The sequence below is a fragment of the Simochromis diagramma genome, unplaced genomic scaffold (genome assembly GCF_900408965.1).
Source record: "Simochromis diagramma unplaced genomic scaffold, fSimDia1.1 OVJJ01000302.1, whole genome shotgun sequence".
NCBI lineage: Eukaryota > Metazoa > Chordata > Actinopteri > Cichliformes > Cichlidae > Simochromis > Simochromis diagramma.
Genome location: NW_024386792.1, coordinates 10038654 through 10052393, shown reverse-complemented (window position 1 = coordinate 10052393; position 13740 = coordinate 10038654). Strand labels below are relative to the sequence as shown.

The window sequence follows — 13740 nt, the reverse complement described above, 5'->3', positions numbered from 1 at the left end:
TCTTTAATAAATGTTACATCGCAGGTAACCCTGAAATCCCTCCGCTGTTGTGTAAAATAGACCTCAGTAGTGGTCTGTTTTGGCTGGTTTCTGTGGGGTTTATGACTTTGGTTTATATGACCGTTTAGAAATAAATATATTTACTGGATATTTAGAGGTAAATGGTAGATAATGTGTGTAATCTGATTTTTAATGGACAGAAAAGAAACATGGCTGCACTTTAGCTGTTATTCTGGTTTGAATTTATAAACATTTGTATTATTTCAGTGCAATATCATAAATGTTTTATTGCAGTAATATTAAATACAATGAAGAATGATCAAATCCTGGTGTTATTTTACAGTGAACACATGTAGATATTGTATTTGATTTTGTACGGAATTAAATTGCTGTCTGCGTTCACACAATTATTAAGTGGTATTGTTTGCTGACCTCTCTCTGTGATTGGCACACCATCTTCACCTTCATAAAAGTAAATGTTTTAGTGCTCTGAGTGTCCAAATGAGACAGATTAAGCAAAAGCATTAAGAGAAGATTTTCCTGATGCCCACACCAGCTGCGTTAAAGACAAATGAACAACTCTGATTGTATTCCTCCTATTGAAGTCCTACTTCTGCGCTGAGATCAGCCTTGGGCTTTTCTGTACACTGTGTGAAGATAGAGCGCCATTCAGTGGTCAAACAGGCAACTGCACTCCCATACGGATGCAGGGGAGGGATTTTAAACCAGATCTTTTCAGGAGGTTATTTTAATATCAAAAGTATTTTTAATTTTTACCCAGCATAACAGAACATGTATGGACTTGTGTGTTTAATTTCACAAGTAGTCTACACACATTAAACATCTCTGAACCCCCCCCCCCCCCCCCCCCCCCGCCCCTCTTCCCCACCAAAAAAGAAATGAAACCAACAAATACAACATGAAACACACAAACAAAAAAATGATGTTGCCTTGGAGGATCAGAGGTAAACACAAATAAAAGTGTGTTTGTTGTTAATTCCACTTTTGGACATCTTTAGTTTTTTTTTGAAAAACCAACACTCAACCAACCAACAGAATAAATATTCAGGGGGACAGCACAGACAATGGCGGAAGCATAAATGTTACCACGAGGTAGTACATGGATATGGGAATAGAAAAGAAGGCAGAAGAGCTTAAAAATCAGACACTTAGGAAACAGTAAGACATTATATGAAAGTTACAGCATACTCAGCCAAAGGTGCTGCTGTTAAAAGTCTAATTAAACCAGTGTAGGCTGTAAGTTTGCATAGAGAAATGGTTTTATATGAATGAACACTTAACCGTCACTCAGACAAAACTTAATTAAAATCGCACTCTTTCCCGCAGTAATAATATACCAACATTAAGTCTTCTCACAGGTTTAAGTTTGATCTTTATTCCACTTTTTGTTCTGTCCTTCCTTCTGTTTGGCTGACCACTCTTTTTTTTTTTCTTACAAGAATGTCCTCAATTCAAAGTGTGCTCTGTAAAAATCCTTTAAATCCACATCTATTCAGTGAGCTGTTTTTGCTGTCTCATCATTGTACAGTACAGACTGTCCAGTCTTCTCACCTCGCTGTGTCAAAAGGGCCTCAACTCTTTATTCTCCCTCAGACTGAAGCGCTAACAGCACCGGAGGAAAGGGAAGGTGTTTGTGAAAGGAAATGGCTTTTGTGTGTCTTCAGTAGTCAGACGGATAGCACAGTTCATAAAGCAGCACAGGGCAACTTATAACAATCTAACTTCAGATGATTTATTTTAATTTCAGTTTCTCACGTCATCAGCATATTGTCATTTATAATAATCAGTTGTTTCGATTGTTTCAGTCATTATTAAGGAATCATGTTAGAATTTATTGGTATGGGCTTTTTAAGAGTCCCAGTTTCTGTTTTATGTCATGTTAAACTGATTGTATTTGAATCGCATGTTGCTGATCAAAGAAACAAGTATTTTAAAAACAAGATCCTATACTCGGATTTTTCTAAAATCATCAGATTTCTGGAAGGAAAAAGACAAATTAATTATTAAGCAACATTTAGTTGTATGACAAATCATCACCTTGTACCAAACTTGCAAGAACAAAGAGTGTTTAAACCTCAATGGCATTATGTTGTTTGTTATTACACTGTTATTGCATTGTCACTTAAATTTTTACATAATTGATTGAAATTAATATATATATATATAAAATTTAGATTAACAACGCTGAAAGCAACAACCTTTTCAGGAACCAAATCCATATGTACCAGCCACTACGAAGACTAATATCATTTTTATAAATATTTAAATTGAAATAACTTTATCAAATATGTGAAGAACTGTATTTGGTTGTTTGAAGCCAAATTTTGATCAAATTTATTTAGTAAAACTGCATTTTTTTATTTTTTTTTAGTTCATTCCCTCATGGCGACATTATGCAGACAAACTAGTTCTGCTTGTTTGGGGTTTTTAGGTGCTTCCCTTCCCATAATACTTTGTTCAAACTACAAACAAAGGCTTAGAGGTCCTCATCAAAGCTTGCACACACTTTGCTATCCTCAGTAAGAAGACCAGGGACTCTGTATTTTGGAGTTTATTAGTATTTGGTAAAAGTGTCTTTAGATAATCTACTGGATGCACATGCAGGACCATAGGAATGTAAACAAATGCACATGTTCACGCACACACTCACACACAGGTGCAGTGTTATCAGAGGTCTTGCAGGCTTGCAGGTCATTGTGAATTTCCGCTTAGCTGGATGGTGTCGATTTGTGTGTGTGTGTGTGTGTGTGTGTGTGGCTGGCTGAGAATGTAAAATTAGGATTTGAAATACTGACCAGAGCATAAAAGACGCGGTCCATCTGTATGTAGTATATCTAAATCCGTGTCTCTCATGTCCATACGTGTTGTCTATGGGTCCTATATTTAATGAAAACACAGCCTCACGCTGGCCACAGCAGAAAAGAAGCCTCTCCACTCAGCAGTGAGCACTAAGAAAAGAAATCGTACAACTTGGTTTTGAATAGATTAGCTTGTATCCCCTGTTCCGCCTTCCACGGTGTGACCAGATTACCGCCACTTGCTGCCCCTAAAGGGGGGTTTTCTCCAGAGGTGGCAACCCACCGCCTCCCAGCTCTGCATCACATTATCGTTACATTCCAGGAGCATTTTTTTTCCTCTCTAAAGAAAAAAATCCGGACTCGTACTGATTGTCTACAAACTGATTGACCAACTGACAGGAAGAGATAGGAAGAGCCTCTGGGAATTGCACTGTGTGAGTGTGAGTCCTCACCGGGTGCGGGGTTAGGGTTTCGGTCTTTGTGAACTGGGAGACACAAAGAGGGCAGGAATCACATCTGGTTATTTGGAGGATCCACTTCCTCCTCCTCATTCATGGCCTACCTAACTGCAAACATGCCCACCTCCACCTTCAGCAGTCTCCTTAAGCAGATGGATTTTTGTCATTCTTGTTGATGAGTGACAGTAAACACGGTTTATATGCTTTTTTTTATTTTTTATTATTCCATAACAAAAGGAGGATTAATGGTTAGGTCTGCAGTTCATTCATTGCATCCTGTCTGGGAAGATGTACACCTTACAGCCATTTCATCTCTCTGATTCACAAAAGTCTAATTAATCCTCCCTGTTAACCTAATATGTACATAGTGGTATGTTGCGCGCACACACACACGCGCGCACACACACACACACACACACACACACACACACACACACACACACACACACCCCACAAGGCTCTGTTTGTTTTGGTATGAGCCTAGTAGTCTTATGTTGTGAGGCTGCTCTCTATGATAAAGCATGCAGAGTTGGTCCCCTGTGGGTCCAGTAACATATGCAAACCTCTCCCTATTGCTGCAATAACATATGCAAAACAGCGCTGCTGGCCCCGGCCCCTATGCACCCACCACCCGTTACTGTTCAGATCCCGCCCCCCTCTCCTCTTACACACACACAAGCCTGTTTGCTTCTCGGATTTTGTTTGATAACTGTGTGTGTGTGTGTGTGTGTGTGTGTGTGTGTGTGTGTGTGTGTGTGTGTGTTCCTTCAGATTTTAGTCTGTAACAGTCTGAGCTTTGTGTTGGCCGAAGGATTATCACAGCTTTGCCACCAGCAGCTAAGGCAAGGAGCAGAGGCGAGCAGGGCTTAGAGAGACACGGTGTATGTGTTGGGACAACTGTGGGAAAACACATTTGTGTGTGTGACAGGGAGAGAGTGCTCATGTATCTGTGCGTGCATGCATGAGAGGCCACGGATGGTTGGTTGTCTATGTCCACACAGTGGAGCCCTCAGGACCTTCTCAAATACCCTCGTACAAACTAACACACACACAAAAACTAAACCAACGCGTCATTCCTCTTCCCAGTTTCAGTCCTTTTTTAATTTTAGGTCAGGCTGGCTTTATGCTTTATGTGTGTGATCAGAAGCGCTTTAGGTATCAAGGGAGTCTCTCCTGTTGTGTCTGATGCTGAAAGTCTCTTCTAATGCTTGTAAGCAAGTTTATGAAGAGACATGGACATTCTCAGGGTCTTTTGGGAAATGTTTAGGTAAAGCAGATATTTTTTGCTCATGTGCAGGGTTTGTTTGTGGTTCAATCCCTGTCTGCTCCAGTCTTCATGCCATTGTGTCCTTGGGCAAGACACTGAACCCCGAGTTGCTGTCTGTAAAATGACACTCGAGTGTAAATGTGTGTGATTGTTAGATAGAAAGCATTTAGCTGCAGAAAAAAGCTTGTGCGAATGTGGTATGTTGTATAAAGCACTTTGAGTGCTTGGATGGAGTAGAAAATGCACTATATAAGAACCAGTGTATTTTCTATTTAAAAACAAAAAGATGATTTCCTGCAGTATGTGCCTATTTACCTAGAGAACTGGGTCACTCTAACTTTTTTGACTGCTAAAAAATATAAAAGGAAGAAAAAAAAATCACTCTGTAGGTGAACGAAAATGCATAAATACTGAAACAATCAGACTTTGCATCGGCAAAGATTCCATTTTCTAATTAAATCTTTTCAAATTAGCTACATAGTTTCTTTTCTTTTTTTGAGGTTGCATGAAAATACCTTACTGTGAGTACTGATCACTGTGCATCACAGCCAACGGTCCCAATCTTTAATTCAGGTGTTTTCAGTCCCATTACCACAGGTGTATAAAATCAAGCACCTAGCTGTGCGATCAGCCTTTATAAACACTTTTGTAAGAATGGGTCCTTCTAAAGAGCTCACTGACTTTGCATTTTGTCCTGTGATTGGATGCCACCACTGCAGCAGGTTAGTCTGTTACATTCATTCCCTCCTACATGTTTCCCAATTAGCTATAAGTCATATTTTTGAAAGTGTTTAGGAATCTCTGAAATGATCTGGCCGAACATGTAAAGTTACAGAGCAGAATCAGCAAGTGCCGAGGCGAATAGTGTGTAAAAGTCTAAATGTCCTCTGGTGTTAACATCAGCACAAAAACTGTGTTCCGACAGCTTCATGGGTTACCATGACTGAGCAACTCCTGTAGGTGACATGTGCAGGTGGTACATGTGCTTTTGTCCATGTAGTGTAGCATCCACTGATGACCACCACAGCCAGCTGTGTTATTCAGGTTTTGATGGAGGTGTAATTTTTTTGTTTTTTGTTTTTTATTGAAATACTTATCTTAACCCACCAACTGACAAACATTAGCAGTGCTAGCATATAATGGCTTCCCCTTATCTAAATAATGATTTTAGCTCTTTATTCAGTCCTGTTCATTATTGGTGATTATTCCACTCAATGTTGGTACATGGCATTAATACGAAGCGAGTAGACTCTCCATAGACATAATCTGTGTAACTCAAGTTAATGCCCTTCACTCGCTATGAGTGATCCAGAACTGAACACATACCGACCAACAAGGAAAACATGTTGTTTTGCATAGCCATTGATGTTGACTCCAGTTTCCCACTCGGTTTAGACTTCAGTGGAAATGTTCCTGCTGCAAATTTATACTAAAATTATGTGTCATATTAGCTGTCGCTGCACAGCCATAGCTGTCACTCCTCACTAAACCATTTAAGAAAGATTTAGAAAGGCACCAAGCTGCGGTGATCCCTTAGGGCCTCACTCTGTTTAGATGCCCGTGATAGGCAGTGTGAGATCAGAACAAGGAGAAGAAACGAGTGAGGGATAAACGTTCATCCCGTTAATTAATATCGGATGAGGCAGAGAACTCCTCGCATGCACACGCACATTCACACCAGGTATTCACACAACTATCACAGGTTGGTTTGAGAATAAGAGGGGGATTTCGTTTCTCTCTCTCTTTTTTTCTCCGATGTCTCTCGTGCTTTCATTCATTCTGTGTGCTGGATCAGAGTATGTGGAGATAACGCAAGCCCAAGGTCAGGGAGAGGGAGAGACAGAGGGAGACCTACAGCCAATTTACATGAAAGATGAATGGAAAGAGGGGCAGGAAGGGTGGAGGTCGGGTGGGGGGCTCGAGACAGGGGCTGTGATCTCCTTGGGGTGCACATGTGTATGTGTGTGTGTGTGTGTGTGTGAGAGAGAGTTTGTGCTTGTGAGAGGTCTGTGATCTCCTGGCCTTTGTGATGGAGATGGGCCCGGCAGGCCTGACCCGATAATGACGCGACGCTCTAATAGCATTCATCCTTTCTGCCGCAAAACTACTCAAGCGGAAAAGAGAGGGAGAGAGAGGGGAAAAGTGTGAGGTGTAGATGTGGGTTTGCAGGGGTGTGTACGGAGGAGAGGGTGAAGCGGGAGGGGAGGGGGAGGTTACCTAAGCTATGTTTAAGAAATGACGTGGGGCGCAAATCATTTGTAATCTCGGAATCAGGGATGAGAGAGAGGGAGGGGGCAATTTCTGCGCAGTTTTGTGGTTGTGTGTTTTGGAGAATAGCATTAGGTGTGTGTATGTGTGTTTGTGTGTGTGTGTGTGTGTGTGTAACATTAGCAGTAAATGCACTCTGCCTGTGTCTCCTCTCTCTCTCTTTATCAGTGTATATTAGCTGTGGGCGCTGGAGCATGGAAGGCTTTCAGAACACTGGCCCATAGGGGACGGGACCCCGTGTCCAACAAACACTCACACACACACACACACACACACACACAGTCTGACGCACACAAACACACACAGTTACTTATCATACAGGGTCATTACAGGCCTCTAACTATACCTCAGAAATCAGTGGTTTATATCAGCGCCCCATATTCTCTGTACAATACACTGCAGTCCGCTTCATTGAGAGCATGGGAATGATGGCAGAGGAGAGGGAGAATGAGACAGAAATGGGAGGTTAAGCCACCGTTTTATTGTGTCCATCGTGTTTATCGGGGGGGATCCGATTGTGGTTTTTATTTAAAAATATATTTTTGATTTTTTTTTTTTTTTAACAGACTAAGCATGGCCCTCCTGTGAAGCAGCAACCAAAGCGCAGCAGACACTCTCATGCCTACTGCTACAACTGCTCACAGAAGGGACACTTTGGCCATGTAAGTAACCCTCACTGTCTTTCTTTAGTCTACGCTGAATTGCCTGTTATATTACGTGTGTAGGTATTTGCCATTTTGTATACACCAAAAGAATAAAGGCCAAAGTGGAAGCAGATTCTTTAAAACAAAAAGAAACAATATTTTCTTTAAGGGATATATATTTAATTGTAAGTACTTTTATTATTTGATTAAATAATTCTTTACTACTATTGTTAGGTCCAGTACTGCCTGACTGAGAAACGTCACAAAATGATCTCATAATTTCAGTTTACGCAGCAGTTTGAGTCAGCAAGTTGAAATTTTGAACTAATAGCTTAAAACTTCAGCTTGGCTCTTGACTGGCAATTTTTCTGTTTTTTGTGTGTTTTTTCCATTGTAGAAACAAGCTTCCATGACCCATTTGAACCAGGAACAACCCTGAAATTTTTCCAGCTTCTGTGTTAAATAAAAATAAATAAATTCTAAGAGTTCTCATTATTTGTATTCTAAAATTTCATAAACGCTAAGCTAAAATATCAAATCATCAATAGCTTGCTGCAGAGTCGTCACATGAAGTTAAAGATATAAATTTTTTGCAGCTATTATGTTGAGAGGTTAATTTATACTTAAAAGGCTATGCCAGCTTTATTATAAGGCTCAAATAGCAGCTTCATACAGATGTTTCTGGTCAAAATGGACTTTTTTGACAGCGGATAAGGAAACAAACACACAGACAGAGATTATTATAGTAAGATATAACCTCCTACAGGTTTTTGTAATCAACAGTGTATTTCACATCCAACGTCTTCGGGTTTACTCATCAGGTTCCGCATGTGCAGAATTGTTTTTTGTACAGATTCTAAGAGTAACATAATCAGCGGGATTTCTGTAGGACTGGATTTGACCTCATGTGCTGCGTTTTTATTATGTCGTTTTAAATATATTGCAGGCCTTTTAATTCTGTGTCTTGTGTGTTTTCCACAGGCATGTATAAGACAGAGGATGTTCAGTGGAGTGCATCCCACAACCTCATTGATTAACCACTATGACACTGTGGAAGAGATAAGCCGCAGACAACACAGGATAAAGATCAGGGCTAAAGGTAAATCACATAAAGAAATAGGCCAGTAAATATCTATCCGTTTTATGGCTGCAGCTATTATTCATTTTTAGGCCAACGCCTCTTAGTAGTGTGTCTTGGTCTAGGTACAGTACTAAGCTTTCCTCCATGGGCTAAAATCCTTGGGCTATATGCTTAAAAGCCTGGTCTGTTCCAGGACACCAACTAATTTAAATAAACTCTACCAATTCTGCCAAGAAGAGCGGGCAAGTGTGCAGCCGGAATTATACCAGAAGCTTGCTGATGGCCACCAAAAGCATTTGAATGAAATTCAAAATTGTGCACTTGCTTCTTGTTTTTGTTTTTTAAGTCATTAAATGGTAAATGGCCTGTATTTGTATAGCGCTTTACTAGTCCCTAAGGACTCCAAAGCGCTTTACATATTCAGTCATCCACCCATTCACACACACATTCACACACTGGTGATGGCAAGCTACATTGTAGCCGCAGCCACCCTGGGGCGCACTGACAGAGGCAAGGCTGCCGGACACTGGCGCCACCGGACCCTCTGACCACCACCAGTAGGCAACGGGTGAAGTGTCTTGCCCAAGGACACAACGACCGAGACTGTCGGAGCCGGGGCTCGAACCGGCAACCTTCCGATTACAAGACAAACTGCCAACTTTTGAGCCACGATCGCCCCACAGCATTAGTGACCTATGCTGTGCAATCATTCCCCCCTGAAAAAAGAACTGTTCAAAGCAATAATTAAAAGCTATTCAGAGTGTGAACCGTAGTGTTGCACAGTTGCATATGAGAAAACCGTGTTTGGAAAAAAACTAAACACAACATATCAGCAGAAACACCTCACACCATCTGTTAAGCACGTTGGTGGAGGCGTGAAAAATTGTGCTTGTTTTGCATCCACTGGAGTCTACTGTGAACTCCTCTGTATACCAAAGTATTGTAGAGGCTTGGCTGAAAACAGAACAGTGATTAAAGCACAGCAGGAAAATGAAGAGAATCAAGGTGATGCAGTGACTGAGTCAAAGTCCAAACCTCAGCCTGTGCCCGTGCTCAGCAATGATTTGGCGAAGAGAACTGTGCACAAACAAGTGCCTGCAGACTGAAGCAACATTGTAAAGAAGAGGGGGGGAAAATTCCTCCACAATCATGTCAGATACTGACAAAGTCGTGCAAAAAAATTACTTTTGTCAACTTTTGCTCCTAAAAGTTGTTTCATAACCTATTCGGTCCTTGGGAGTACTTAGCTCTTCAGACTCTGCTCCAGCATTTTGGCTTCGCTTTGTTAAACAGATATAAGTCATGTGAGGTTGTAGTTAAATGCTTTTAGAACCTGTTAAGGACCAAATTAATATTTTATGTCTTGGCACATAAGAGTTTTTATCCATCTGACTTTGTTTTTTCAATCATTAGAGAAAAAGATGATAATCATCGAATCAAATCAGATCCAATTAATTATTTTTGTTTTTCTTTCCCCAGAACTGAAGAAAAATGGCGGTTTTCAATCTTTTTCTGAGGCCCTTCTCACACCAGTACCCCCAAAGAAGAAACGGAAGATCAGCTTTCATAAAACCAACCACCAGTCCTACCATACCCCTCGGCATACTCCTAACAACCACAATCCCAGGCCCAGCCATTTATTTTTTAATGATAACGACTTAAGTGCTGCAACACCCAAAACAAAAAAGTTTAATAAGTACAAACAACAGGAAAGCATAGGCAATGTTAAACCATGGAAACCTAAGAGACCTGTGCCCACCTCGAGAAACCCGCTGCCAGCCGCTAAACCAATTTTCGATGAAGCAGAAGACTTTCCCAGAGGGGGAGGGATGGGAGAGAACAGGACGAAGAAGAGAAAGAAGAAGAAAATGAACCATGTCCCTTCAGCACAGCCAGGGGGACACACAGAGAAAAGATCTAATCCTCTCTTTGGCTCTGTTGGAGGAAAGGTGCAAGGGCCTAAAGCAAAGCAAGAGAAGAGAAAAAAGAGGAAAAATCAAGCCCCCACGACTGCTGACAAAAAAACTGGTGCGCAGATGTACCCTGCAGACGATAATCTGTTCTTCATTAAACAAAGAAAGCGCAGAAGATAGCATCCGTTTGTGTGAGGTTTCAATGTCAGAGTCTGTCAGGGCTCTGATCTCTAAAAGCAAAAGTTAAGACCGTGACTTTTAGGGGCGTGTCGCACGTTTCGTTAACTCAGGTCTCGACATAAATACCTGAAATGATTGTGGCTTTAAGGGCCTTCATGGGACCTTTTCACAAAATATTTTAACAACAGTCAAGAGTTAGGTGATGTGTACGATTTTTGGAAATATTAAAAGATGCTTCATTTAGTTGCTTCACCTCCAGGGTCCTGATTTTGTTCACAGTGGCTCGAAGTCACATTGTGATGCTTGAACAGAGCAGCATCTTTAATCTTGTTAATAACAGCTTAAAACGAGTCAGAACGCTGAAGCTGTTTATTTACTTTCCCCATGTGGTCAGCGTGAGAATACAGCTGTCCCCAGATTTAAACAGGAAGTGGCCCTATGTTTGGAAATTGACTATGTATAAACAGCAGTTCACAATTTAGTTAGTCCAGTAAGTCACAGTTCTGTGGATTTTTAATGAAAAAGGATGATGGCCTTAAAGGAATCTGAATAATATTTGCGTAAAACCAAAAAGGTTTACTAAAACAGTTTCAGGAGTAATGGTGACTTAAAATTTATTTCTTCCCATTGGTTCCATCGTGTTGCAAAAGTCTCATTTTAAAAAAAGAAAATTAAAAATATTTGCAAGTTCAATAAGCTGATTTCCCTGTGCTTCTGCTTTGAAAGTAGTTTTTTAATGTTGCTGCTGCTCTTGGAACCAGAAGCCAGTGTATATTTAAACACGTGTTTGTGACTAATTTCATTTTCAATTTTAACTGAAGGGTAAACTGCTGCTCTTTTCTGTAACCAACCCATGCACTTGTAATTTTTCTGTATTTATGAGCACTAATGCATCTGTTACGTACAGACTAATAGAGCAGTGATGAAAAATCAGCAGACGCCTATTTAACCCTGATCCTCTGTCATTTGATGTTGGAGAACTCTTGTCAAACCTGAAAAAGATCGCTTCAGTCAGAACACAAGTATTTCTTGTATTTATTGAAGGTGATCACTTTCAGGAATGTTTTCTTGTAAGCGGACAAGTGGACTCAAAACCACTGGTCCCAGATAACATGCATCACTAACATGTGGCCCCAACAGTGTTGATCATTTAAAATCAGTTGTATGCGTTCTTATTTGTTATTGTCGTAGCTAAATGAAACCCTGAAATAGGAAATCGTCTGAAGTGATCCCTTTGTAATATGACCACTGGTTATCCAAAGTGTCTGAGGAAAAATAAAACTTGAATCTCTTCTGTGATTGAGGAAGAAAGCTTGGATTGCTTCTGCGCTCGCAGTTCTTTTTTCTTATCTTCAGTGTCATTGTTATTCAATACAATTCATAGCACTTGGCTCGGGTTGATAAATGTCATAGTGGAGGTTGATGGATGAATTTTAATTTTCCCTATGCTGGGGAAAAATAATTTGTGATCTATAACAACGAGTCACAAACTCTTTTTTTAAAAAACCCTAAGTGGCCTACTGTTGACATTTTGATTGAGGTCCAGTCTTTCCACAGACTGAGCAACAGTTTTTCTTTACTATTTATCTGCTGTGTAGCCTTGTGCTTTCATGATTTCATGTTTTCAAACGATCAGCTTGTCAATTTTATCTTTATTTTTGTGATTTATTAAAGGCACGAGGTAAAAGTACACTGAAGACTGTCAACTGCTGCAGAAGATGGCTATATGAAAGTGCCATTTTTGTACGTGAGAAGAGCAATGAACTTGGTGATAGATGCTTCCAGTATGCATTATGGAGCTTAGTGCTCTGTGAAGGGCGGTAAAGACCGGTGGATGCTGTCACTTCTCCTTAATTTGGCTTCAGTCAGTGAACCCAGACAAACTACAGAGACAGCTGATGGAGGGATTTGAATGTACTCGCCTGTGTTATCAGACATGAGAACTGAAAGATTAAAACTACACTCACACTGGGACAGAGTGATCCAGACTTATTGTTCGAAACAAGTTAAACTCTTACACAGCTTTGATCTTTAATTGGCTCTTAAAAACATGCTTCCATTCCTCAGATGAATGAATCACAGTATAAAAACATTCACTGATAATCATCTTCATATTTCAATCTTTCAATTTATTTACTTTAAAGAGGATATACTTTATATCCTCTGCTGGTCTTTACTGACAGAACAGAAATGCTGATGAAGCTTTAAAAGGACACAGGGCTGCAAATGGAATTTTTTAAAAAAAAATTTATTATTTCTGATCAAATAGTCTCATATGCCACAGGGCTTCTGTCCCACTCTTGGTGTCAAATAGGGGGAGGTCCAACAAAGGTTTGACACAGACTCTGATGGATACATCTGGCCCTTTTTATCTACTGTTCACTGAAGCCTCATCACAAATGTTCTACGTGGAAGGGTGGGTAGTAAGAAGCCATTCTTACGGAAATGTGGAGAAAGGATAAGGTATTCCAGATTATACAAACGTTTCACTGAAAATCAGTGGCAGCAGGTCACATGGGGTAGTAAGACAGAAATGTATTGTTTTAGTTCAAATCATTTCAGTATGTATGTAGGCAATCAGGAGAGAGTTGAAACAGTGAATGTCTACAGACATCTGTAAAACACCTTGGAGGCTCTGTCTTGATTTGGGGCTACATTTCAGCCAGTGGTGTTGGGGAACTTGTCAAAATGAATGGAATTATGAACACAGAGAGGTCCCTTCAGTTTTTCATCCACCATGCAAGATCATCTGGAAAGCATCTGATTGGCAGCAGCTTCATTTTTCTGCATGACAATCACTGAATGTAGTAAAGGATTATCTACTTCCCATTTAAATTGTAAAAATGTAAATAAATGAGAGTGGGTTAAGACTTTTGCACATTACTTTAAATACTGGTACCGTGATTCCAGTGACTGCTGTAGTTGTGTAATTATGTTTTTTTTCCTCTAGGAAAACAAAGATTACGCTTTCTGTAACAGTTTTGAAACAATCTTTCAATTAATTTTCTCTGGTTAAAATCGATGACTGTATAACTGTTTTCTACAGTCATTGGTTAAAATAGTCCATGAAGGCCTCGCGCTTGTTATTAACCACAGTTACGACAGCTTCT

The 13740-nt window shown here is 40.2% G+C and overlaps 1 protein-coding gene across 3 annotated transcripts in view; it reads left to right on the top strand.

Annotated features, from left to right (window-relative positions):
- Window positions 1-11946, top strand: part of zcchc7 (zinc finger, CCHC domain containing 7) — a 51603-nt gene extending 39657 nt beyond the window's left edge. Inside the window, exons 8-11 of one of the 3 annotated variants that reach the window (XM_040024343.1) lie at window positions 7379-7474; window positions 8438-8555; window positions 10017-10671; window positions 10725-11946. In XM_040024343.1, coding sequence (XP_039880277.1) covers window positions 7379-7474; window positions 8438-8555; window positions 10017-10630 — 828 coding nt within the window. In that variant the 3' untranslated portion in view covers window positions 10631-10671; window positions 10725-11946. The other 2 variants (XM_040024342.1, XM_040024344.1) reach the window with 2 other exon arrangements.
- Window positions 11947-13740: the final 1794 nt, after the last annotated feature.